This window comes from Giraffa tippelskirchi, chromosome 11 (genome assembly GCF_054371585.1).
Source record: "Giraffa tippelskirchi isolate mGirTip1 chromosome 11, T2T-mGirTip1v1.2.pri, whole genome shotgun sequence".
NCBI lineage: Eukaryota > Metazoa > Chordata > Mammalia > Artiodactyla > Giraffidae > Giraffa > Giraffa tippelskirchi.
This window is the reverse complement of record NC_137285.1, coordinates 110720001-110747904: the sequence shown is the minus strand read 5'-3', so window position 1 is coordinate 110747904 and position 27904 is coordinate 110720001. Positions and strand designations below refer to the sequence as shown.

General features: G+C 34.9%; 1 protein-coding gene across 50 annotated transcripts in view; it reads right to left on the bottom strand.

The window, feature by feature from the left end:
- The window catches only part of SOX6 (SRY-box transcription factor 6), a 671664-nt gene that overhangs the window by 369380 nt on the left and 274380 nt on the right, over window positions 1–27904 (bottom strand). For all 50 annotated transcript variants that reach the window (XM_081541518.1, XM_081541528.1, XM_081541535.1 and 47 more), the window contains one exon: window positions 12584–12824. In XM_081541518.1, coding sequence (XP_081397644.1) covers window positions 12584–12820 — 237 coding nt within the window. In that variant the 5' untranslated portion in view covers window positions 12821–12824. The remainder of the gene's footprint in view (window positions 1–12583; window positions 12825–27904) is intronic.

Below are 27904 nucleotides of genomic sequence, written 5' to 3'. Positions count from 1 at the left end.
ATATCTGTTTCCTTAATTTCTTTCTCATAAGAAAAACACAGTTCAGCTATCCTGTTCATTTTTCCCTGAGTATGTTCCACTTTGTTTCTCCCTCTTTTTTAAAGAATAGTGCCCTGAACTGAATATACTCAGTATAATCTAAACAACAAAGAACTAAGGCACACTATCACAGCCTTAGAGATATCAAACTTTAAAGATCTAATGCTATAGGACAGACAGCCTCAGAGATGAGAATACTTTATAACTTTTTGGTAATAGAACAGTAAGAAGAGCTTTAAGGCAGGCAGGCCTAATAAGTGAATTCCCCAGCAGATGAAGCAATATTCTAACAAAGTTCAGCTGATTCATGTGCCTAGCAAAACCAGCCAGTTATTTTCACCTGGAAATTCATTACTATTTGAACTACCATATGATATTCAACCTAAACAACACTACCAATTTATACTGGATTTGCTAAAACAGTTTTAACCTTGAAAACAAAAAGTAAAATGTAGCAAGAGGCCTGGTGAATATAGTTCAAATCTTTCATTTTTTACCACATGGGCATTTTAAATATTATTAGGAAAAAACTTTTAAACACTCAAAAAACTAGAAAGACTAAGATAATGAATATTATTATAATGAGCAGCTGGATTGATTGACAATTATCAATATTTTGCCATATTGTTCTATATATATGTATTTATCTCTCTAATTATATTGCTGGAACATTTTAGAATATATTATTGACATCACTGCCATCTTACCCCTAAATACCTTAGCAAGCATCTGCAGAAAATAAGAATGTTTTTCCCCATAACCACAATATGAGTATCATACCTAAGAAAATGAATAATACTTCATTTAAGACATCTAATATACAACTCATATTAAGCTTTCCACAACTGTCCCTAAATATTTTTTTCAAAACTGATTCCATCAAAGTTTATGGCTATATTTGGCTATACTGCTACGTTTCTTTTACTCTAGAACAAAATCCCCCTTTCTTTTCATTTAATAACTAGTTATAATAGATGTTTTTTTAAATGTTTCAGGTGTATAGCATTATAATTCAACATTTGTTTATACTACAGAGTGAAAATCACAAGTCTAGTTACCATCCATCACCATACAGTTAACTTGCTTCATCCATTTCACCTACCCCCTCAACCTATTTCCCCTCTAATAAACATTGATCTGTTCTGTGTTTCAGTTTGTACATATACACAATGGAATATTACTCAGCCATAAAAAATGAAATAATGCCATTTGCAACAACATGGATAGACCCAGAGACTGTCATACTGACTGAAGTAAGTTAGAGGAGAATTATATGATATTGCTTATACATGGAATCTTTAAAAATTGTACAAATGAAATTTATTTACAAAATAGAAATAGAGTTACAGATGTAAAAATCAATCTGATGGTTACCAGGAGAGAAAGAACAGAAGGGATAAGTTGGGAGATTGGGACTGACATAAACACACTACTATACAAAAAATACATGATTAATAAGGACCTACTGTATAACACAGAGAAGTCTACTTAATACACTATAATACCTCTACCTATACGGGAAAAAATAGTGGGTATATGTGTATGTATAACTGATTCATTTAGCTGGACAGCAGAAAGTAACACATTGTAAATCAACTATACTCTATTAAAAATTTTTTAAAAGTTAATTAGCAATGTTGAATATCTTTTCATGTCTCTGTTGACGAGCTGCATAATTTTCTTTGGAAAAATATTTATTCAGATCCTCTGTCCATATTTTGATCAGAATGTTTGTATGAGTTTTATATATATACACACATACATATATAAAATGTGTGTGTGTGTATATATATCCAATACTTTGGATATTAACCCCTTATCATTATCAGCTGTATGATTTGCAAATATCTTCTCCCATTCAGTAGGCTGCTTTGTTGCTTTTTCATTTTGATGGTGGTTTCCTTTACTGTCTAGAAGCTTTGTAGTTTGATGTAGTTCCATTTGTTTATTTGTGCTTTTGTTTCCCTTGCCTTTGAAGTCAGATCCACAAAAAAATCACTAAGACTGATTCAATGAGGTTATCACCTATGTTTTCTTCTAGAGATTTTATGGTTTTAGGTTTTACAGTCAAGACTTTAATGCTTTTTCAGTTAATTTTTGTGTTAGGGTAGAATAGTAGCTTAGTTTCATTCTTTCGTATGTAGCTGTTGATCTTTTCCAACTCCATTTATTGAAAAAACAAATCTTTATCCATTGTATGTTCTTCACTCCTATGTCATAAATTAATTGTCCTTATATGTGTGGATTTATTTCTGAGTTCTCAATTAGGCTCCATTGATCTATCTATCTTTTTTGTGCCAGTACTATACTGTTTTGATTACTGTAGCTTTAAAGTATAATTTGAAATCAGGGCATGTGGTATCTCCAGCTTTGTTCTGTTTTCTCAAGATTGTTTGGTAGGGGTGGAGTCAAGTGGCAGAGTAGGAGGACATGGAGTTCGCACCTCCTCATAAGTAGGGCACCTACTAGGCACTGGAGGGGGACCTCAGACACCTAAGAGGATGGGAGGAATTCCTATGCAACCAAGCCAGAGGTCAGGCCTGAGTTCCTGTGGTAGCAGCATAGAGTCCAACCTGCTGGACTAACAGAGAACTTCAGGTACCAGGGAATATTAACCAGTGTGAGATTGCCTAGAGATTCTCATCACAGCACCAAGACCCAGCTCCACCTAACTGTCTGTAAACTCTACTGCTGGACACCTCAGGCCAAGTAACCAGTAAGACAGGAGCACAGCTCCATTATCATCAGACTGGCTATTTGGAATCTTTTGTGGTTCAATACAAATTTTAGAATCGTTTTCTCTAATTCTGTGAAACATGCTATTAGAATTTTGATAGGGATTGCACTGAATCTGTAGATTGCTTTGGATTTTAACAATAAAGGCATACTTTGGAGATAGTGTGAGTTTAGTTCCAGATCACCATAGTAAGGTAAAAATCACAATAAATCAAGTCATACAAATGGTTCTCAATGCATTTAAAAGTTATTTACACTACACTATAGTCTATTAAGTGTGCAATAGCATTATACCTAAATAAATGTACATACCTCAATTAAAAATATTTTATTGCTGAAAAATGCTAACCATCATCTGGCTTTCAGCAAGTCATAACCTTCTTGCCGGTGGAGAGTCTTGCCTCAGTGTTGATGGCTGCTGAATGATCATGGTGGTAGTTGATAAAGGTTGGGGAAGCTGTGGTGATTTCTTAAAATAAGGCAACAGTGAAGTTTACCGCATCAATTGACTCATCCTTTAATGAACGATTTCTCTGTAGCATGCAATGCTCTTTGATAACATTTTACCAATAGAACTTCTTTCAAAATTGGAGTCAATCCTCTTAAAGCCTGATGCTACTTTATCAACTAAGTTTAGTAATATTCTAAAGCCTTGGTTGTCATTTTAACAGTCTTCACAGTATCTTCACCAGGAGTAGATGCTATCTCAAGAAACCATATACTTTGCTCACCCATAAGTAGCAACTCCTCATTCATTAGTTTTATCATGAGATAGCAGCAATTCAGTCATATCTTTAGGTTCCACTTCTAATTCTAGTTCTATTGCTATTTTTACCACATCTGCAATTACCTTCTCCACTGAAGTCTTGAGCTCCAGTTACACAGGAGGGTTAATAAATTTATTCCAAACTCCTATTAATGATATTTTGACCTCTTCCCATGAATCATGCATGTTCTTAATGGCATCTAGAATGGTAAATCATTTCCAGAAAGTTTTCAATTTACTTTGCCCAGATTCATAGAGGAATCACTATCAATAGCAGCCACAGCCCTATGAAATGTATTTCCTAAATAATAACTTTAAAGTTGAAATTACTCCTTGATCCATGGACTGCAGAATGAATGGTGTGTTCGCAGGCATGAAAACAACATTAATTTCATTGTACATCTTCATCAGAGTTCTAAAATGACTAGATACATCATCAATGAGCAGTAATATTTTGAAAGGAATCTGTTATTCTGAGCAGTAGGTCTCTACAATAGGCTTAAAATATTCAGTAAACCATCTTGTAACAGGTATACTGTCATCCAGGCTTTGTTGTTCCACTTATAGAGTACAGGTAGAATAGATTTAGCATAATTCTTAAGGGCCCTATTATTTTCAGGATGGTAAATGAGCACTGGCTTCAACTTCAATTTGCCGGCTGCATCAGCCCTATCTTTGAAGCTCTGAAGTCAGGCATTCACTGATTGGTGTCTTCTTCCAAAATAAGGCTGTTTCATCTACATTGAAAATCTGTTGTTTAGTGTAGCTACTTTTAATTATTATCTTAGCTAGATCTTTCGGATAACTTACTGCAGCTTCTACACCAGCACTTGCTGCTTTACCTTGCACTTTCATATTATGAAGATGATTTCATCAACCACTACTATGATCAATGAGCAGCCATCAGTATCCCTGCTCACAGTGGCAGAGAAGACGAGTGCTTGGAGAAAGGCACAAATAATCTTTTGAAATGTTGTTTACTCCAGCTTCTTGGAAACCTGTCTCTAATTCATGACAGAAACTGGGGCCATTTTAAGAAAGGGGGATTTGACAATCATTCAAGGGTATTAGAGTAGTTTCAGCAAAAATAGAAAATAAAATATAAAGCTTTTAGGGAAAAAGTAAGGAAGTTGGGATCCACTAGGAAAATGAGTAATAATTAAGCCTCCAGAAACAACTATCAATATAATAACTACCTATGTCTTAGTTGCCTATTTAAAAATGATGAGGCTGGGGTCATACACAAAAAAAGAAATAGCCCAGAGTGTGCTCTTCATTCCTCACAAATCTTAACATTACAGAGCCCAGTCAAGGCCGGTCAAATCCACTTGTTCCTTAAGAGAGATTATACTTTTATTAACAGTGAAGTTCTTTCACGGCCTCATTTGCCTAAGGAAGAGAAACCAGAGAGCAGACTGCTCTTGATGTCATTTCACACTGAGCCCTCCCAGCCACGCTGTGAACTCAACAATCCCTTCTCTTCTCTAGGATCTTGCCCAAATAAAATTCCCAATTTTGAGAATTTCACCACAAAAACTTTAATTTCCTTCTAATATGTCAAGTAAATGTATATAATGGCATAACAAGACTCTTTGTAATCTAGAATTTTTTTTATCTCTAGCTCTCTGATCTAAGTTTTCACAGATAAAGCAAGTACAGAAATCAAAAATGATTTTTCGGTGCCTACATTGCTTATAAAAACATCTATCTATCTGTATTTACATTTCTAGAAAAAGGAAAACTCTGCACAACCACTATTACTAATTTACTACAAAGCAGCAAGTAAAAGTCTAATCTGGTGGCAAATATCCCCACTGGAGGTTGTGATTGCTCTACCTGAAAACAACACACAACCTTAAATTGATGGCTCAGTTACAATCATAAATCTCATCCTTTCTCTCTGAGTAAGAGAGGGGTGTAAATTTTTATTGTTCTCTGTTAATTTCCCCAAATCCAAAAACTCAGATTCAGATTCATTCCTTACCCTGCAGTGTCATTCCTCATGGATCCAAGAGACTAGCTGCCTAAAGGAGATCGAAACTCCAATTTTACTGTCAATTTCAGAAAGCAAAATATATAATCATCTTTAATCAACTTCATATACAAAATATAACAGTGTAACAACAAAAAACAAGAAAGGCATTTTGGTAGAAGCACACCAGCACAAAAAATTAATACAACTGAAAGCCAGATATTAACTCTGAATTTAAGAGCAAAAGTTTTCTCAATCTGTTCATGAATTACTTTAGTTTAATTCTGGCTGGCCCACAGTTGGGCTTCCCTGGTAGCTCAGATGGTAAAGAATCCTCCTGCAATGCAGTAGACCCAGGTTCAATCCCTGAGTCAAAGAAGATCCCTTAGAGTAGGGAATGGCTATCTATTCCAGTATTCTTGCCTGGAGAGTCCCATGGACAGAGAAGAAACTACTAACTAACCACTAGAATGAACCAAATAATTCCTAAAAACACTAATTTCCAAAAAAAAAAAAAAGTCCTAATTCTTTATGTTTCAAGGTAAACTAATCTCTTCTAATCTTCCCTGTAGAACTCCATGGACAGAGGCACCTACTTGGCAGGCTAAACTCCTTGGGGTTGCAAAGAGTTGGACAAGACTAAGCGACTAACGCGCATACTACCATATACTACCTATGCTTGACCGAGAGCACATTTGTTCCCAAAAGTTTGACAAACTTGAAGCTATTGTATCCTAGGTATTCTCAGTACACTGGCAGTAAAAATTAGATTAAAAAATTTCTTTGACTAAATTATAGTCAAAGCAAAAGTTTACAAAATAATTTCTAATCATTTTATTAAATAGGGTTTCCCATTTTCTAGGGCACTAATGAAATATAAAGAAGATAGATGACATGCATAAATATTCATTTCTAATTTTTACCTGATTGTACAATTTTTATTAGCAAAAATCTGTAATTCATACTTTGGATTTGAAGATGTGGTTTACACAGAGATATTACTATTGAACTTAATTTGCATCACCTAGAAAAATAATGCCTAAAGGTCATGGAACTATTGTAATGCCAAAATAATACTTAAAAGGTTAATAGTATAAAAAATAAATATGTCATCACATTGAAATCTATATTAACAAAAGAAGTAATAGCTTGAAGTTGTTCATCTTTTAAAAGGTTACATTTCTCTTGGAAAGCAAGGAAATGTTCTTACTGCAGAGGACAAACAATGGGAAAGTAACCCTCTTCAAATTAAATTAAGAAGTTTGATCTGGAGGAGTGCAAACACAACCCTAGCTTTCTCCTCCCAAAATAATATGCTATAATATTCACCACCATCTTATTCATGCTGATCTAGAAAGACTTTAACATTCATATCTCATTCTAATCTTGAAAAAGTTCAAATTGGTCATGTAAATAGTTAACTGCATGCTATATACACACATGTATATTTCTTTCCATACCATGCTGCTTGGAAGTATTATAGAAATGTGCAGATTTCATTATTCAAGTTATGGTGTTTCATTACAGTGATGTATCCAAATTGTCACTGGGCAAGAAGGAATTCTGCACAAGAAAGTGTACATTAATCAGAACCAACTATAGACTGAAATTTGTTTGTGAAGTTCTGCTTTAATCAGAAAATTACTGGTGTCCTAAGATCAGCTTCCAATGATCAATACTGACCAATTTTAACAAGAAGCTTACTTTTTAAATCTTCTACTATATTCAAATGCTATTTAAATCCATCAAGAAAATAAAACCTGAGGAGAATAGACCTGTTGAATCAAGCTCTTCTGTCAGACTAGATTATACCAGATTTTCTCTCAGTAATCAATTACATTTTAAATAATTATCCAAAAGTGACTTTTCCTAAGTGTCTGGAAATGCTATAAGCCCTAAGCAACACTTTGGTCATGAAGGAATATTTGCCAATGGATCATGGACAGGAAAAAAATCAAACCATAGGAGCAGCCCTAACATCACTATGAGGTGTACACTAACAGCATATTGGTGAAAGAAATGAAAACAAAATATTTATGAGACATAAAGGTATGACACAAAAATAAAGTAAATTTGAGGAATATTGGCTGAATCCCAGAAAAGATAATCCTTATGAACATGAAGGAATGCTGCAAATTGTAAGTGAATGTTGATGATGGAGTTCATTAAGAGATTCATGTTACAGTCAGAGCTCTGCAAACCCCAGTCACTGGATCTTATACAGCCTCAGAGATTAAAATAGAAATAAACATAGCATATCCCAACTCTTTGAAAACATTATATACACACAATTTTATTATACTGAAAAAAATATATACAGGGGTCTGATTTTCCTTGAACTATCAAAATACAAAAGAAATCCAAAACACAGATGTAGCAAGGTACTGGGTTTTTATATTTTGGCAGGTGCTCAATATGCAGCCCACATAATCACATGTTAATGACTGGAGTGTGTTAATCAGCATGCATACCTGATTCCTTCTTGCCCAAGGGGGGAAAAGCCAGCTATTCCAGAGCATGTCAATGTTTCTACTTTTGATAAACACTTTGATAATAGCTAAGTAAGAAAACTTTTCCAAAAGGTATATTTAGAAAGAGGTATTAATAATCATCTTGTTTAAATGAGTCACTTTAGGAAAGTTTTTTTTAATATACTTTTAAAAATTTATTTATTTTTTAATTGAAGGATAATTGCTTTACAGTATTTAAATATATATTTTTAATAGCAGGAATGAAACAGTGTATATAAACAAAGTGTGCATATATAAAGGTGATCAATGTTAATACATTGATCTAGTACTAACACTAGACAGCATTAGTTGTCTATTTCACTATTCACACCATGCCATAAAATATAGCTTTATTTTTTGGTCCAAACTGTAAGTAAATTTCTGTCATTATGTTTCTGAGATACATTTAAAGATGGACAATACTGTGTGCTAATATAGTTTCAGAGTTATAGAAAATGGGAAATCTTCCATAGGGCTTCCTCGAAAATGTTGTTTCACAACTCAGGGGCAAGGAGGAACATTTTCACTTATTAACAGAAGTCTAGGTTTGAATTTTACTTAAAGTGAATGGATATCCAAAATCCCAAAATGAGAGTGGTAATAACTAAATTTCTCAAGTTTAAACCTTGCTAGTGTATGGATTTTTTCCCCAGTGCTTCATAGACCCAAACAGGTACCAAATAGATGAATATAAACCTCACACATGGTTTGAACCAGGTGAACTAGTGGGTTTCACTACAATTTCTAAAGCATAGTCTCAATAAAAGTGAGGAAATAAATTTTGAGTGCTGCCTACTACCTTAAGTTACTAGATCTTACCAAAAGCGTGACAATTCAAGTTTTTAAAATCTTTTAAAAGGTAACAAAATTAGAAACCTTCTAAAACTCTGTCACAATATAAAGCATGACTGGAAAAGATTAAATCCTCACTTAAAGTTCCTAGACTATGTTATATCATGTAATGGCAACAGCTCCATTCTAGAAAAGGTACAAAATCCACACCAGAATTTTTATGACTCAAAACAAACTATATAGAATACTTTAGAGTTGATTAATAACTTCACTGAACTGAAAGAAAGAAAGACAGAGAGGAGAAATTGTTTGCAAGCAGGGAAGTATTATTCCCAACAGTTATTTATTAAATATCTCAATATGCCTATTATTTTCTTTAAATTGCAACTAAGGATTTATTGACAGCTTTTATTTACAGTGGAAAATTACTTTTAAAACTTACCAAAGAGATAAAACTTTCAGGAATTTAAGCAGGTCTCTAAAATAAGGAATTCTGATATCTGGACCTGAGGGTCCAGTATGATTATTTCTACCTAATTAGACTAGTAATTAAAATCCAAATGCACATAATCCCATTTGTCTTAAGATATATATCAACATGAGAATGCATGCAAGTGCACAGGTATACATGCATGCAAGAGGTCCCACTTACAATCCTGTCAGTTTGGGGATCTTCTAAGAGATAATGTTGGTATCTAGACCACATTCCCATAACCTACCCCAGAAGTTACCTGTAAACAGCTCACTGTTAGGCAAAAAGCTTCTGTCCTTACATGGAACATTCTTGGTGCAGGAGCATTGCCTAACCCTTCCCCACGCCCTGGTCTCATCAACTTTACTTTGTGTTATAAAATATTATTGACTAAATTTCTACCCAAGTGTATATTACATAAAATATCCTACTCACCCTCTGTGTGAATCTGGTCATCTCCAGACTCTACGGAACTCTTCAAAGAATGACCTCCCTAACTGCCCCCTCTCTCACTCATCATCAAACTCTTACCTGCACTACTGCAACAGTTTTCTTAATAAGTGCCCTTGTTTCTGCTGTCACCTCTTGCAATCCATTCTGTACACAGCAGCTAATATGATCTTTTCAAAATATAATAAATCAAATCATGGTAGTGTCCTACTTAAAATCTTCCAGTGGTTTCCTCCATCACTTAAAGTAAACCAAACACCTCACTGTAGCCTATGATACCCCGTAGTACCTGTCATCTGCCTGCCTCCTAGATTTGATATCATACCATTCTCTCCCTCACCCATTCCACTCCAGACACTCTGTTGTTTCCTATTGCTCCATGCTGATTTTACGAGGTTCAATTACAATGTATAACAAATACGACCCACTGAAGAGAGCTACAAGTTTCACTTAACTTCATAACAACTACTCTGGATTTAATTTACTTGAATGTAGAATGAGGCAAAGTGTTTATTAAATTTTACTCTAACCACAGTTACTCTACCCCAGCACTCACATTCTCTATATATAGGTTTGCAAGACTGTCCAGAAACCTAAAATCCTTCCATTGTTTTCCTTTGCTTGGTTGAGAAAACTTGATCAGTGATATGATCCTTGGGGTATAAGTCATTGCAGGTCTGATGTTACACTTGTTATACATTACTGAATCTATCAAATGAAAAGGGAGCACAAAAGGGAATTTCCAAATGCAGCTGCTATTTCCCAATTGTATAAGTACACAGCTGGGAAATACCACAGAATGGGAGCTAAAACAAAATATTTTGGCTTCCAGACATTCAGAATACACAAAGGCTCCAGTGGAAAGTAATGATTGATATCAGAAGAGAATGAAAGTTTGGAAACATTTCCAGCAAATATGATTTCTTTTATGTTAATATAACATATTTGTATATTTAAACTATTTTATGCTACCATAAATCCCACTTAACATAAATTTGGTAAGCAAATTATTAATATCTATTTTCTGACAAAACATTAGATCATAAAACTTTGAGACTAACTCACCAAAGCAATTTTGCACTTGCTAATATACAAACTAAATTTTACTAAGAAAAATGTAAAGAGCGCTCTAAAGAAATAAAATCTGAACTGTTTTATTTCTGCCTCAACCTGTATTTTCCAGTGTAGTTATTTTGATTTGTCCATAAGTATATTTGGCATAAAAGTTAAAATATATTTTGAACCCATCCCTTCTCTTTATCTGATCTGCTTCCACACTAATCCAAGCCACCATCATCTCTACCTGGATTTCTGAAATAGCTTTCCAGCAGATCTTCCTCCTTTCATTCTGTCTCCCTCCCATCTATTCATAATACAGTCAGAAATTCTCTTTTTGAAGTTCTTAAACACTTCAAGAACTTCCTATTCTGCTTAGAATCAAATCTCACTTCCATAAAGCTACCTATTAATATAAGATCTTGTTGGATAACTGGTCCCAAACAATCTTTCCAACCATATCTTTTCTTTTCCCTATGCAAGAAAAACAAATCTTCCAGTGGGTCTAATTGTATAATGATGATCCCCTTTGAATCTAAAGTTGGTCTAGAACAGTTAGTCTAGTCCAATTCTCTATTTCTTGCCTACTGCTCCAGAGTACTAATTGTTACTGAGAAATCATTTGAAAAAGAAAAATGTCTGCCTTCATAAATTATGGAATTAAGCCTTTGAACTGGTTTTGAGACAATAGAGCAAGAATTTTTAAATATGTTATTAAAGGCATTTTAAAATATTACTTAATTTTTTATTAAGGGATAAAACTTTTCTTCATTTCCCACTTAAAATATTTTTCATTAATTTAACCAAGAGTTAAGACATGTAAAACAGGGTTTAAAATTCCTAATCTAATATAATATGTTAAGATTTCAGTCAGTTATAAACACTAAAAAAATTGAAAACTTTTGCTTTAAACTAGATAAGTAATGTTACTTATTATGGTACCTGTTCTAATGGTTATAGGTAGAACTTAACATGAGAAAGTAGGCTAATACATTGCATGTATTTGATGCTGTTTCTGCCTTTAGGGCAAACTCCTGCAGTTTGACTGAATGATACTCGGGTGCTTTGCATGTCTTTTTGAAATTAATATGTAGGCACGTAAGTGAGAAAAGCTTTATTATTAATCAAGAATGACTGTTAAAAATGACAAATACTTGCATTTCCTCACTGAAGATGTATTCACTCTACTACTTCATTCACATAGATATGTTTGCTTATTATAATTTTTCCATATTAATACAAAGCCACACTTTATTGGATCATACCTATTTTGTGTTATTATTAAGTTCACTATCTTAAACACAGAGAATCAGAGAATAAGATAACAAAATTTTCCTCAAAATTAAACTAAATCCCTTTTGGCAAGTCGACCTAATAATGGACAAAAACTAAACCGCAAACCATTTTCCAATTTTTCCCACTAACTAGTAGTATATTAATAATAGACATGGTGGCTGTTTTCATGTGCTGTGCTGTGCTTAGTCACTCAGTCATGTCCGACTCTTTGTGACCCCATGGATTGTAGCCCGCCAGGCTTCTCTTTCCATGGGGATTCTCCAGACAAGAATACTGGAGTGGGTTGCCATGCCCTATCCAGGGGTCTTCCCAATCCAGGGATTGAACCCAGGTCTCCCACACTGCAGGTGGATTCTTTACCATCTGAGCCACCTGGGCCTGAACACAAATAACTCTAATGCTACAGATTTTGAGCTTTCTCTAAAACACATATTTGTAATGAGCCCATAATAACAGACACATTTAGGGACAGTGACCAGATTTTAAAAGCTCACCATTCTTTGCTGAGACGACAGAACACTGTCCCAGTCAGCATCCTGTTGAATGGTATTGACAAGTGTTGGTAGCTCCTCAGAGTGAGGTTTGTTGTGCATTATGGGGTGCAGAGGCAGATGGGAGGCCACATGTTGATCACTGCCCTCTTCCTTTTCCCTTGAGGTCAAATCTTGGGTCATTGCTTCCTCTCCATCAGCTGTACAGGCAAATGGAGAGGTGGCTTGCTTGGAAGACATTCTTCTACAAAACAAGGAAACAGCATAAATTTTTAAAAGGACTGTCAATGACAAAAGAATAAACCATCACTTATATTTGACTAATTCAGAAAAAAAGGAAAGTTTTCTAACTTCAGAAATATTTATGATCTAATCTAAATCACTGAAGAAGAATTCTTAGCTTATCTGTTCCACTTTCCTCTTTGCTTTTAACTCAGCAAACTTCCCAGTAATTGCTGTACATTTTCTTCTTTACCAATGCACAAATGGCATTATTATGGAATGAGTTTTCATAATGTATAGTATATGTATGTGCGCATTTTTCCTCTCAGTTCTCCCAACTAGATTATTAAGAGTAATTCAGTTGATGGCTAGCAAAAAAAAAAAAAGAATATAAAAAATGAAAAAAAAGAAATAAAAAAAATGAAAAGATAAACAGCAGATGAGCCAGTTGGGAGGATGAATTTACAAGCATCCAAATTTCTCTTATGCTTTACATAGAAACAAAGGAAGTCTATGTAAGAAAATATAATCAAATAATCAGGAGAGTAAGTAATCTATGATGAAAATCCTACACAAACTTGGTCCAGACATCTTTAGTTTACACCTTATGTTAATGAGCACTAGACCTAACACTGATTAGTGCCAATCTGATCTTTTTGTAAAGACCTTCAAGGTGTCTCAACTGCTATAACTAAACTTTTAAGTGACATATTGATTGAGTGGCTGATGGTGCTAGATTAGTCTTAAGGCAATTTTGTGACATTTTAATTGAGTACATGAAATAACTATGCCTCTGTTTTATATTAGAAAGTATATATAAAATTCAAAGCGTTTACTATGAACATAGTAAAATGCCTGCGTGCTTGCATGCTAAGTCATTTCAGTCACGTCTGACTCTTTGCAACCCCACAGATTGTAGCCCACCAGGATCCTCTGTCCATGGGATTCTCCAGGCAAGAATACTGGAGTGGATTGTCATGCCCTCCTCCAGGGGATATTCCCCAGCTCAGGGATCAAACCCTTCTCTCATGTATCTCCTGCATTGGCAGGCGGTGTTCTTTACCACTAGCACCATCTGGAAAACCCAGTAAAGTGCCTACTACGCATAATATTTTCAAAACTCCAAAAACAATTACTGAACATTCTATATGTATCTACAAGTAAACATCAACTACGATCAGCACAAGGTGTTCTTTCTGTACTTTCATATACAATCAGAAAATCATGATTATTAAACAGAATTTCAAACCTTTTAAAATATTTCTTTATGAAGATGATTTTCTTAGCATTATGCCTAGAAATAAAGTCACTAAAAGTTTATAACTTAAAAGAAGAGGCAACTGAATATTTTTCTAAAACTTTACAATGTTTATGTTTTATAGCTTATTTAGCTCTAAAATTGCTGTGTAACGAAAGGAATAAAATCTCCACCTTAATTGCTCTTTAACATTAATTGATTTCATACCATTTTTTAAAAAATGCACAAATCAGTTAACATAGGAAACCACATGAGCATTTTCCAAATTAGCAAATCATTAACTTGCTAGTACTGTTTCTACAGACAAATAAATACTGATTAAAGGGTCTAGAAATCTGAGATTAACGGTTAAATTTACAAATCTGTCACATGCTTTCATGAATATTGCAGTGAAGGAAATATCAAGTGCAAAGAAAAATAATTAAGTTAATTCCAATTTAAACAGTAGTTTTTATGTAGCAGCCCATGTTTCACATAGGATTTAACAGCTAATGCTAAATTTCTCACAATTAATGAGGGGGCTCAGATTTAGTATCCTACAGTGAAAAAAATTAATATAAGATCAGCTAATCTAATTATGCACAGTTCTAAATAAAAGTATTACAGGCTTTTGAAGTGCTTTGAAACATATTAAAATGCTGATACCTACTTTATTAATCATTCTATAAATGGTAAAAAAAATAATCTATTAGACTTGATACTAGAAAATAATATGGAGAAGAGAAAGTACAGAAATATATCTATCTTTTCTTTGAGGAGAAAAAAATGAAATGTTCTACAGAGTAGTTTATCAAAGAATTAGTTAAGACTATCCTTGACTAATTTCTTTCAACAGTGACAAATGGAGAAATGTATACAAACTTACAGAAAATGATACCACAGGATGCTTCTTAGTATACAGGAATTTCACTAGCCTCATAATCACTATAGTAAAACCAGGCAAATTATAACTGTTCTGCAAGTTTATCAAGAGCTTGCCATTAACAAGAGTGTTTTCATAGTTCAGATAATAACAGTACCAATAATGTAATCATTCACATTAAAGACAAAAGAATGAATTTACTGCTGCTTTTTAAAACAGCTAAATACAATCAAAAGTCATAATCCAAAACTCAGAGTGACTTTAGTTCCCCAACAAACATCCTCTTATTATAAAGTGACTTGGCTCCTTCCAATAGCAATATCTGTGATTGTTGGTTTAGTATAAATTAATCACAACACAAAACCCAAAATGAAAAGTCTCTTAAGAATAATTTCAACTATAAACTGCACCAATGAACAATAGTGCACAATCCTAATTAAACACAACCATGCAGCTGTAAAAATAGACGAAATCTGTCCAAAGCCATGGGTTGAGTTTAAAGGCTGGTTTGTTAGAGTGTTTTCTTAAGGAAGGCTGGGCCCTCAGTCTTAATCAGCCAATAAATTATTTCCTGCAATTACATTAAATAGAAAATTATCTTCAAATGGGGAGTGTTAATTGAAAATCAAAATTCAGAGGGAAGTTTAGAAATTACACGCTGAATACAATTAGTGAGGAAAGGCTTCACCTCTACTTCATCAACAGTCTTCTGGTGATTCCTCCAGTGACCATTCAGAAAAGCTAGCAATTTATAACATCACACAATCTGTGTTTTATTTTGCACCTACAAATACAAATGTGTATCAGGGTTGCAAATAAAATATAGGCTGCCAACAAAAAACAACATTAAATCTGACTGTTCATCCTCAGTTCACAACTTCATTAAGGGACAAGGAGGAGAAATGGATAGACCATAATAGTTAACAACTGAGGGAGGCTTACTCAACTTCAAAATCCCTCCCTTTAGGAAAGAAATTAACATTTTTTGTTCCAAGAATACTTTTCCATATCACGTTTTATTTAATTTCTTGTGTTTCTGTAGTTCTCAATATGTTGTTAGGAGAGAAAAAAGGTGATTCTTGTTCGTTTAGCTAGGTATTGCCTCACTGTAGACATTTCCTTTTGATAAAATTGTTGGGCTTGTTTCAGGTTTGTCTTTTACTGACAGTTTTGTTGGAGTGTTTTGTTTTAGATGGTGATTTTGTTGCATTTTTAAAAGGAAAATGTGCACAAATTCTTTTTAATGAAATTTATTAAATGTCTTAGATTTACTGATTATCAGATTCAATTTACTGATTACTTTTGCACAAGTATCTTGTTATAGAATCCTTCAATTTTCTGATTACATTCTCATTTATCTCAGTTCTTTAGCTTTCCCTTTCACTAGACCAACTAAACTGTATTCAGGAAGCTGCAGAGATACTTTACTTTTGGTAATGCCTTCACTGTAATCATTGCACCATGGCTACTCTTCTTTAGAAACTCATAGATCAAATATACACTTGTTTTAATGTTTTAAAATATCACATGGGATGCTGATTTTTATTTTTAATCCTCATATCAGTAATTTTCCATTACAAAAACTTCCACCCCCATAGTGTATTAGAATAGTATCTTACTTTAGCTGCTGCCCATATACAACTAATGGGCTTCCCTTGTGGCTCAGCTGGTAAAGAATCCACCTGCAATGCGGGAGATCTGGGTTTGATCCCTGGGTTGGGAAGATCCCCTGGGGAAGGGAAAGGCTACCCACTCCAGTATTCTGGCCTGGAGAATTCTATGAACTGTATAGCCCGTGGGGTCGCAAAGAGTCAGACACGACTGAGTGACTTTCACTTTCATATACAACTAATAAGCAAAATAATTAAAATCTTGTGAAAATGGTTGATTTCTATGTGACTTAACTTTGTTTTATTTTTGCACTATTATAACTTAAAAATCATTCAAATGAATTGTTTTTTTAATTTGTATTTAAAAAAAAACTCCCTAGCTATATACCCCCTGAAAACAGGGGTTTATAATGGAAGTGCTGACACAACCCTAACTAAAGCAGCACAAATGTTGCCGCTATAATACACAAAATCAAGTTCTATTATTCTAAACTATCCTCGCTCATGGGATTTTTCTTTACTGTGCTCCCAGCCAAACTGCTGAAGCATGAAAAATTTAAATGCAATCAAATGCGCCCAATTCTACTTTACTAGAACAAGTGTCTACAGTGGTACAATCTTAAAAGGAGATGCAACAGATTTGTTTGGTGTTTTTTTTAACTGTTTATTTATAATACAGTGCATTGGAGATAAAATAAAAGAGGAAATTACACTCACATGGTACCAGTGTATTGACTACACAGAGTACATTATAATCAGAGAGAAAAACTACATTGTCAACTTATCACATTGGTTAAACAAGATGGTTTTCTGGGGCATAGCTATTATCAAGTAAAATCTCCAAAGAGAATTACATATCTTTGGGACACATAAAACTAAATTCCCATCATGTGTTCCCCGAGTTTGAAATGTCTCTGCCCAGCAGATCAAGTGAATTCCCAGGATGCCAGCCACTGGGAAGAACTTCAGGGCTTAGGACTTTTGAAAATGAGATGGTAGGAGATAAAGTCCCCAGTAATTGATAAAGTTTTCTAGGAAGCCAGCAAGAGTGCTTCTAGGAAGATTATTATTTTATTCCAAAACTCCAGTATAAAATCTGAATGCTTAGACCATTATCAACCTACTCAGACAGTAAATTTATTTTATATTCTTTAACAAGAAATCAAGATTAGCTGGTCCAAGACTGGGTAAAATGGTGAGGACTGGATATCTACACATTAAGTACTCTACCTCAGACAAACCTAACTTTTTAGAACTTTAAATCTTTCTTATTTGGTAGTGCTATTTTATAAAGTCATTTTTATGTCTAAAAGTTAGGAAATTTTTAAAACAACTTTCTCATAAGGCACAGTCACTTGAAATTACTTTTTTCTCCCTTTTACCATTGCTTGGAAAAAATTCACTTCAATACTATCATTTGGGACTGACATAATTATCCAAAGAAGCCACTGAATTTATTAGAACAATATTTTAACCTGTTTTTTTTTAATGTTTTCATTACTTCTAAGGTTATTATCAAATGGCATTCATTTCTTAGGTGTGCTACATTTACTCAAAAGAAGCCCTGTTTTTAACATAAAGCAACATTTTAATAGTTGGTTTATTTAAAGAAAAAATTAAAAATTCAGGCCAACATTCACATTTATTTTTGCAACTCAGCCCCAGGCTACCAAGGTAGACTTATTTCAGTCAGGTACTTCACTGTTAATTTAATGCTGCAATTGATTTGATACTGAGAAATAAACAACTAATTTTCCAAAAATATAACACAGTGCCTCTCATTTTAAGGAGCATGAGTAACAGATATGTTCAGCTGCCAAAATGCACAATACCCAGAAACCCCTACAAAAGATGCCAGTCCACCCAGCCTAGGGCAAAGAGTGATTTAAAAACCCTCTTCCTGAACCTCTAATTTCCACCTTTAAGTATTGGGACAGGCAGAGGGAGGGCCCCTTTTCAGACATTAAAATTAAGATAAACCTTTTTAAACTTTTCTCCACCCACCCGCAATTCACTCATGTAGAGCCTGAGGGTTGTTTTTTGTTCTCTATATTATTTTATCCAGCACTAGCACCTGTCCTTTACTCCACCTCCAAACTTCCCTATGCTTCTGCCAGCTTTTTCTCCCTCTTCCATCTCCTTAATAGCAAATCAGAAAATTCCATGAAAAAGGTACTGCTTTCAGAGCTACACTGGAGAGTTAGAAACCTATCTTTTAAAGTTTGTAGTGGCTCTTTCAGAGTATATATGGTAACGTATACAGAAAATATCTGCTAGAAGAAAACTGACTAATTTGAGTTAGCTGTCAAATCAGTAGTGATGAGGCAAATGAAAAAGGGTTGAAGCCCTTGAAGTATGTCTAAGAAGGGGCTTAAATTAATGGAGTATGACTTATCTAAGGCTTCTAATTTTTCACACCAAAGCTCCAAAATTGTCTTCAAAGGCCTTCTGAGGTTCTTACAAAACAGAGACTACCTGGAACAGATTCTTCTCAAGTCATCAAAGTTTGTGTTTCTAGAGTTTATATTTAGCTGACAATATTGCTGTCACTTTATATAGCTTAAGACTGTTCTTTGGACTAGAGCTCATATGTCTTGGAATGCTTTGACTCATGAATTGTTTCTCCTGATAATGTTACATCACGTAACCACCTCTGTCTAATTGGTTAGTATCTGCTGGAAGAGGCAGGCAACCAGCCTAATGACTGGCCTGCCTGACGGATTGCCTATGGAAAACCTATAATTATTACATGTGTCTCTGAGTATCCAGTTTCTTCCTGGGATCAAAACAACTTGCCTTCATGTAACCTCTATACTTTTTGCTTGATAGAAATAATATTGAATTTTTCTCAAAGCTAATCTACCAATTACTTGTTGAGATCTTTGCTTTGGAAAGCCAGGCCCAAAATACATAAATAAAATCAGTCATCTAACAATAAGAGAAAAAACAAACAATGGCTACTATAAATATACTTACTAAGAGGATTTTAATCACACACAATGACTTTATCCCTCAAATGAAAGACTTCTATTTGGCTTGAGTGAAAGAAAGCTGTCTAAAATAATAGTAAAATGAACTTATTTATATACATTCACTTTGAATTTCCTTTTCACATGAAATGAGAACCATAATTTTTAAAGTAAATACCAAATAGATCTTTGTCAGCTTGAAACAAATCCACAAGTATGAAAGCTAAGTTACAGGATATCTTACTCAATTATCAATAAAATTATAAACCAGAACAATAACTTCTCAGAGAGAAAGGGTAGGTAGGAAGCTATCACCTCTATTTTCACTTTTCAGTATTGCCAGAAAAAAGAGAAAAATGAACATTGATACTATGTAGTTTCGAAAAGTGAAGGCTCACAAATGCTATCAGTGAGCAAAATTATATAAGGGAACTAATCTCTGAGGTTCTCCTTTAGCTAAATAAAGCAAGCCAGCAATTTCTCTCTTTCATGTAATGAAATAAGGTATAAACTTCAGGTTCCTATCAAATAAGAGGAGAAAGACAGGAAGAAGAGGAAGCGGGAGGGGAACAGGCGCGGGTGGGGAAGGAGAGGAGAAGGGGGAGGGACAACGGGAAGGGGGAGGAGAGAAACAACAGTGGCTTTGCAGTTCATTTTCAGTTTGTCTACTTAATGAAAACCTCATTGTACAACACTGAAAACCATTTCCAGCAGGCAAAGTATTTCTGATTCAGCAGAGGTTACACAAGCATCAAAGCAGTTAAATATAGGTGCCAAGCCACATTGCCAGGAGCTCTTAGTACTGTGAGTTAGTGTTACCTGACAGCTTAGTGAATATAAAATTACTTGTTTCTCCAATTGAAGACAATCAAATTGCCACCTTCCATTGTAATAATGCACAACTAGTGATCAGCAAAGTACAAACATAATTACCATGAAGAAAACAAAAAATCAAATCTAAATCTCTCTACAGAGTAAACACATCTATCTGGCTTCCCCTAAAAAAGAGTGCATTTTAATGCTGAATGCTGTATGCAATCTGTTATTTAAGAACAAGATTTACTAGTCTTACAGTAAATTAAAATGGAAAACAATAAGAAAGACCAATTAATAAAAAGTGAATACAAATACTAACAAGAGCACTACAACTTTCCAGAGTATAGAAAGAAAGTGAAGTCGCTCAGTTGTGTCCGACTCTTTGCGACCTCATGGACTGTAGCCTACCAGGCTCCTCTGTCCATGGGATTTTCCAGGCAAGAATACTGGAGTGAGTTGCCATTTCCTTCTCCAGGAGATCTTCCCCACCCAGGGATTGAACCCCAGTCTCCTGCATAGTAGACAGACGCTTTAACGTCTGAGCCACCAGGGAAGTCAAGGCCTTACAAACTGTTATCACTGTCATCTCTGCTGATAATGTTAAGTATATGTTAGCAGTAAGACCATTATAAAAACTACCCTTTCAGATATTTCTCTCTAGCCTAGAAACCTTTCAGCAGGTTGAAAAAGACAGATATTATTCAAACTTCAAAAGCTTTTGTCTTATTTTTTCCTAAAAATAAAAATTTTATGCCTTATTATTGTCTTCTAAAGTGATATGTATTTCCGAGGTCAAAAATTCACCTCACAAAATTGACTTAGTATCTATCTCTATCCAAGTTTACAAAAATAACCAACCACTGGGTACATGTCCACAATTTTTATTTATGCTGAGACACTCAGCATCTGGAATTCTTATCCAAATTTGGTGGCCAGATTGGCCCACTATGAAAGTGATTTCAGTAACCCAAAGCTGGTTAGTATTAAAGCCCTGAAAATTTGACATGTTTTTCCCGCATGCTGAAAATTCCTAAGTAATCTATATAAATATAGGTGTTGCTCCAGCCAAACTGCTTTTTTAAAAGGTATTACTAAAGTGATTTTATATCTAACCCAAAGTTTAAAGCACTCAGATTTACATTATTCTTTCCAATATGGCAGAAACTATCTTTCCATTTCAAAACACTCCTAACTTAGGAGTTTTCTTCCTCATCAATAATGTCCTTCTTTGCATTAAAATGTTCATCATTGCTAATTATTAGGAAAAAAATGTATATCAAAACTACAATGAGGTATCACCTCACACTGGTCAGAATGGTCATCATCAAAAAGTCCACAAATAATAAATCCTGGAGAAGGTGTGGAGAAAAGGTGGAAATGTAAATTGATACAGCCACTATAGAGAACAGTATAGAGGTTCCTTAAAAAACTAAAACTAGAGCTACCATATGATCCAGAAATCCCATTCCTGAGCCAGAAGACAAAAACTTTAATTCAAAAAGATACATGCACCTCAATGTTCCTTGCAGCACTGCATATAATAGTCAAGACATGAATACAACCTAAATGTCCACCAACAGGGGAATGGATAAGTAAGACGTGGTACATACACACAATGGACTATTACTCAGCCATAAAAAATGAAATAATGCCATTTGCGGCAACATAAATTAGACCTAGAGATAATCATACTAAGTGAAGTAAGTCAGCAGAGAAAGGCAAATATCATATGATATCACTTATATGTTAAATCTTAAAAAACAACACAAATGAACTTATTTACAAAACAGAAATAGATTCACAGACATAGAAAACAAACTTAGAGTTGCCAAAGGGGAAACAGGGAAGGGATAAATTAGGAGTTTGGGATTAGCATACACACAGTACTACACATAAATTAGATAAACAACAAGGACCTACTGTATAGCACAGAAAATTATATTCAATATCTTGTAATAACAAATAAGACAAAATAATCCCAAAAGAATACACACAAACATATATACATATATATGTATATATATATGAATCATTTTGCAGTATACCTGAAACTAGAACAATATTGTAAATCAATTCTATACTTCAATAAAACAGAATGTCATTCTTTTTATCAGAAAAGTATATGTTATATATAATGTCTGATATTTCTAGTCTTGCTTTTGCTGACTGTATAGAGCTTCAGCCTTTCAGAAAACTAAAATCATGACATCTGGTCCCATCACTTCATGGCAAATAGATGGAGAAACAGTGGTAATAGTGACAGACTTTATTTTGGGGGGCTCCAAAATCACTGCAGATGGTGACTGCAGCCATGAAATTAAAAGACACTTACTCCTTGGAAGAAAAGTTATGACCAACCTAGACAGCATATTAAAAAGCAGAGACATTACTTTGCCAACAAAGGTCCATCTAGTCAAAGCTATGGTTTTTGCAGTAGTTATGTGTGGGTGTGAGAGTTGGACTACAAAGAAAACTGAGCACCGAAAAATTGATGCTTTTTAACTGTGGTGTTGGAGAAGACTCTTGAGAGTCCCTTGGACTGCAAGGAGATCCAACCAGTCCATCCTAAAGGAAATCAGTCCTGAATATTCATTGGAAGGACTGATGTTGAAGCTGAAACTCCAATACTTTAGCCACCTCATGTGAAGAACTGACTCATTTGAAGACCCTGATGCTGGGAAAGATTGAAGGCAGGAGGAGAAGGGGATGACAGAAGATGAGATGGTTGGATGGCATCACTGACTCAATGGATATGAATCTGAGTAAACTCTGGGAGTTGGTCATGGACAGCGAGGCCTGGCATGCTGCAGTCCGAAGGGTCACAAAGAGTCGGACACGACTGAGTGACTGAATTGAACTGAATTGAACTGATATTCCATTTTTACCTGATACTTCTGTTCTAAATAATCTCAGGTATAATCCTCTAGATCAAAAATGGATCAGGTAAAGGAGAAGGGGAAGCACAGCAAAGAGTGAAAGTGTAATGAATTAGGGACCATCAACAACATATGATTCCCTGAGCTTGAATCTCAGCATTTAAATTCGGATATTTACAGATCATTTCTTAGAAGGATACTTTCATCCTTTATAAGCCTGAAATGGCCACCATTCCTCCATTTTATTTGTAAAGAGTGGAGAAAGGGTGAGATGAAGGTACTGGGTTGACTTCATGGCAAAATTAAAAGCAGAATACAGATAGAAGAAATAGGAGAAAGGGAAAGTTTAAAGTCTAGTTACAAGTTTTATTATGATTAGAAATAAATTTCTTATCATTAAGAGAAATCTGAATGTGAGAAGTAAGATTGTTCTAAAAGGAAAGATCTTTTTCCTTCATCTTGCCAAAAAGCTCTTTTCCCAAAGGGTCTTACTTATAAGCTTAACACAATAAAAACCTCTCTGCAAAGAGGGTGGCAGGAGGTGGGAGTGGGTCATGTGGTTCAATCAGTATTTTTCAACTTCAGTGATGAGTAATATATTCCTAAAATTATGATCCTACAGAATATTCCTCACAATATAGTAGTAATAAAAAGTGTCCACAAAAAGAAGACAAATCTGTTGTCAGAGAATGTCTTTTAGACGCATGGAGACAAATGCTTAAATAAATGTTACCAAAAGCTTAAGTGGAAGAAAAGCAGAAAACATTAAAAGATTTCATTTTATTTTTCTAAGTTTATTCTATATGTTCCATGAGCATAGGGGTTATGACTACCTTGTTCATTAATGGATCCCCAGTGCTCAGCATATTGCACAACACAAAGAGTGAGGGAAAATTAAGGATGAAGAGATGAGAAAATAGTTTTTTTTTTAATTAAGGTACCTCTATAATCACAGAAAATGCCACTCACATGTTAATGCTGCCAACCCATATATTATTCTTTGTCTATATCCCTTTAATCAAACATCTCATTCCTTGATATCTAAATTATTATTTTTATATCTATATTCCCAACAATGAACTTTCTCTCATCTCCCTGAAATACAACAATCCTCAAATGACTGCTAGAAAAGTATATCAAGATTATGCCAAGACGTACTTGCTATGTCATAGTCAACAAAACTTAAAATTAGATTCATAGGGGATTTCCCTAGTGATCAACGGTTAAGAATCTGCCTGCCAAATGCAGGGGACATGGGTTCGATCCCAGGTTCAGGAAAATTCCACATGCTGCAAGGCAACTAAGCCCATGTACTACAACTACCAAAACCTGCTCACCCTAGAATCTGTGCTCTGCAACAAGAGAAGCCACCAACCACAATGAGAAGCCTGTGCATCACAACTAGAGAGTAGCCCGCCTCGGTTTGCCACAGAGAATATTCATGTGTAGCAACAAAAACACAGTACAGTCAAAATAACAAATAAATAATTAAAAAAAAATTAGATTCATTGTTTTCCTCAACACTCTCCCTCATTCATTCATACCCAGGGAAACATCGTTCTCAGAATCATCCAAGTTCAAAACATGAACGCCAAATCTATCTCCTCTTTTCTATCCTTGCTCATCATTGCCAGCCTGTCATTAAGCTCCATCAACTCTTCTTAATAATGTTTCTCACGCTCATACCTTCTTACCATACTCATGATCACCTTCATACAGGGCTTTATTACACTTCATACCTTGACTCTTACAACAGACTGTAAACTGATATCCTTAATTTCAGTATCTCCATCTCCAAATCAGTCTTACTGCCACCCCCAGTATTAAGCCATTCCCTTGAAAGAAAAATCAGTGGCTCTCCTCTGATGACAGAAGAAGTCCAAACTCCTGACTCTGGCATTCAAAGCCCTCCATCCAGATCCAATCAACCTTTCTAAACTTATCTTCTAGTAGCCTACACTTTAACCTTCTACTCTACTAGACTGATACACTCAGACTTCACTTAATTGCTACCTCCCAGCCTTTGCTTTGCCTGTCTTTCCCTATTTCCTTAGCCTTCCTTTCTTATCACTAGGAGACTAATTGAGCCTATTCCAGGTAACTAGATCCACCCATCTTCTAATCACTTCTAATAAATACCCTGAAATTTTATTTTTTATATAACCCATTCAACACAATGAAAACTATCTTAAACAATCGTTTTAAAATATATACTATAATTATATTTTTATGCATTAGTTTCTCAGTCATGTCTGATTCTTTGCAATCCATGGACCGCAGCTCACCAGGCTCCTCTATCCACAGAATTCTCCAGGCACGAATATTGGAGTGGGTAGTCTTTCCCTTCTCCAGGGGATCTTTCTGACCCAAGGATTGAACCCAGGTCTCCTGCATTATAGGAAGATTGTTTACCACATGGGCCAGTAATCCCAATCAGATTACAAACTTTTCCAGGGAAAGAACAAAATATTAGACTTTGTATTCCCACAGCACCTAGTACATATTTTACACAAGGAAAACACTCCATAAATATTTGCCTAATTATAGAAATTTTATTACATGAACTGGTGGAAATAAATTTAGGGTATTCATTTAGCTGGAGGATTTAAAGTAAAACTTCTAGATCTCTGCACATAACTTGGTTCTTCAGAGCTGTCTCCTCTTTCCCCACCCCCTGGTCAATTAAATTCATTTTATACTTCAAAAGTTCTACATATTCTGTGACAAAACAAATCATCAATCTATGTTGTCAAAAACATTTAAAAAGATGGATAGATGGACAGACAGATGAACAGCTATGGATGGATGGATAGATGTTGAAGAGATGATTGAAAAGATACACAAATAGTATTTGCTAGATGTTTAGAAAGTATCAGTTCCTTTTGCTGAGCACTGTTACATATATTATCTGAGCCTTCAAAACAATTACAGGAGTTAGGTAACGCACATTATCCCTGTTCTACAGAAAAGGAAACCAAGGCATGAAAATGTTTATTTAAAAAATATTAAAACTTGCCTAAGGTTACACCTAGTAAATACAGAAGGCAGAATTTAAACTCAAGTGATCTAATTCAGGGAATATGCTACTAGAATTAAAGATAACTGATAATAAATTTAACTTAAATGAATTAACTATTTTCAATTATCTGATTTTTACTAGTTCATATGCTTCCTATAGAACTTTGTTTTTAATATTCAAGTTAGATATTCTAGATATTCATTTAGTCCAAGCATAGTCAAAGAATTTTCTGTCTTTCCTTTTTCCCTTTTTCCTTCCTTTCTACTTCTAGGATTCAAAGTACTTAATTACTGATTGACAGCTATAAAAGGAGAGCGGGAAGCAGAAAGGAGAGCAGCTAACCTTCTAACCAATCCATTTGACTCTTTGACAGTGAAATTGGTTACAGAAGTAGTCAAAGCTATTGGAATATAAATCTTAAAGATTTACTGTCATTTTCATGCAGTAAATCTTATAATAAATATTTGTCGGTTATTAACGATCTATGCATCACTGACTCAATGGACATGAGTTTGAGTAGACTCCGGGAGTTGGTGATGGACAGGGAGGCCTGGCGTGCTGTGGTTCATGGGGTCACAAAAAGTCGGAAACGACTGAGGACTGGACTGAACTGAGCTGAATGATCTATGCTTCCCCTGAAAGATCATGGTCCTGACAACTGTGGTGTTGGAGAAGACTCTTGAGAGTCCTTCAGACTGCAACGATATCAAACCAGTCAATCCTAAAGGAAATCAATCCAGAATATTCACTGGAAGGACAGATGCTGAAGCTGAAGCTCCAATACTTTGGCCACCTGATGCGAAGAGCTGACTCATTAGAAAAGACTCTGATGCTGGGAAAGATTGAAGGCAGGAGGAGGAGATGACAGAGGATGAGATGGTTGGATGTCATCACCGACTCAATGGACATGAGTCTGAGCAAGCTCCAGGAGATGGTGAAGGACAGGAAAGCCAGGCTTGCTACAGTCCATGGGGTCACAAAGAGTCAGACATGACTGAGTGACTGAACAACAAAATGCTTGCCCTGGCATGCTTTTTCTGATTAACCTAGATGAACAGCATTTAACTATATTCTAATACAGACAATTGTGAGATAAAATAAGGATGTCAATTCCCATTCATTTCAAAGGTCCAGATAAGTATGAGACCCAATTTCTACCTTACAGCTCTTACCAGAAAAGCCATACCAGAAGCATCATATGTAACTGGAGCTGTTTCACTGCAAAAGTAGGTGTTAAGGATAGCCTTGAGGGAAAATTAGATGAAGTACTTGAGTGGTATACATTTTAATACGTCACCCATCTAGAATTCGTTGTAGGAACGCAGAGTTAATTTAGATATTCTTTTAAAATCTGACAACCATATAACATTACATACATCCTAACTTCTGGCAGGGCGGGCCAGAAAAAGTTCATACACAAGGGCATTCATTTTTATAAACTATAACTGTGAAAGCTGAAGAAAGGTTTTCACTACTAGCCCAAATTTCCACATTTTTAATATACACCTACAAGTCTGGTTTCACATATAAAGTACTGCTATCTTGTATTTCTCCCTCACTACCTCCGCCACCCTTCCCTACTCCTTATAGCTATTTGCTTTAAGTTTTGCACTTGTACTTGCTGGTAACATATTATCATAAACAGTTCCAGGAGAATATTAGAATCCAGTGTTTCCATGGATCACTGCACAG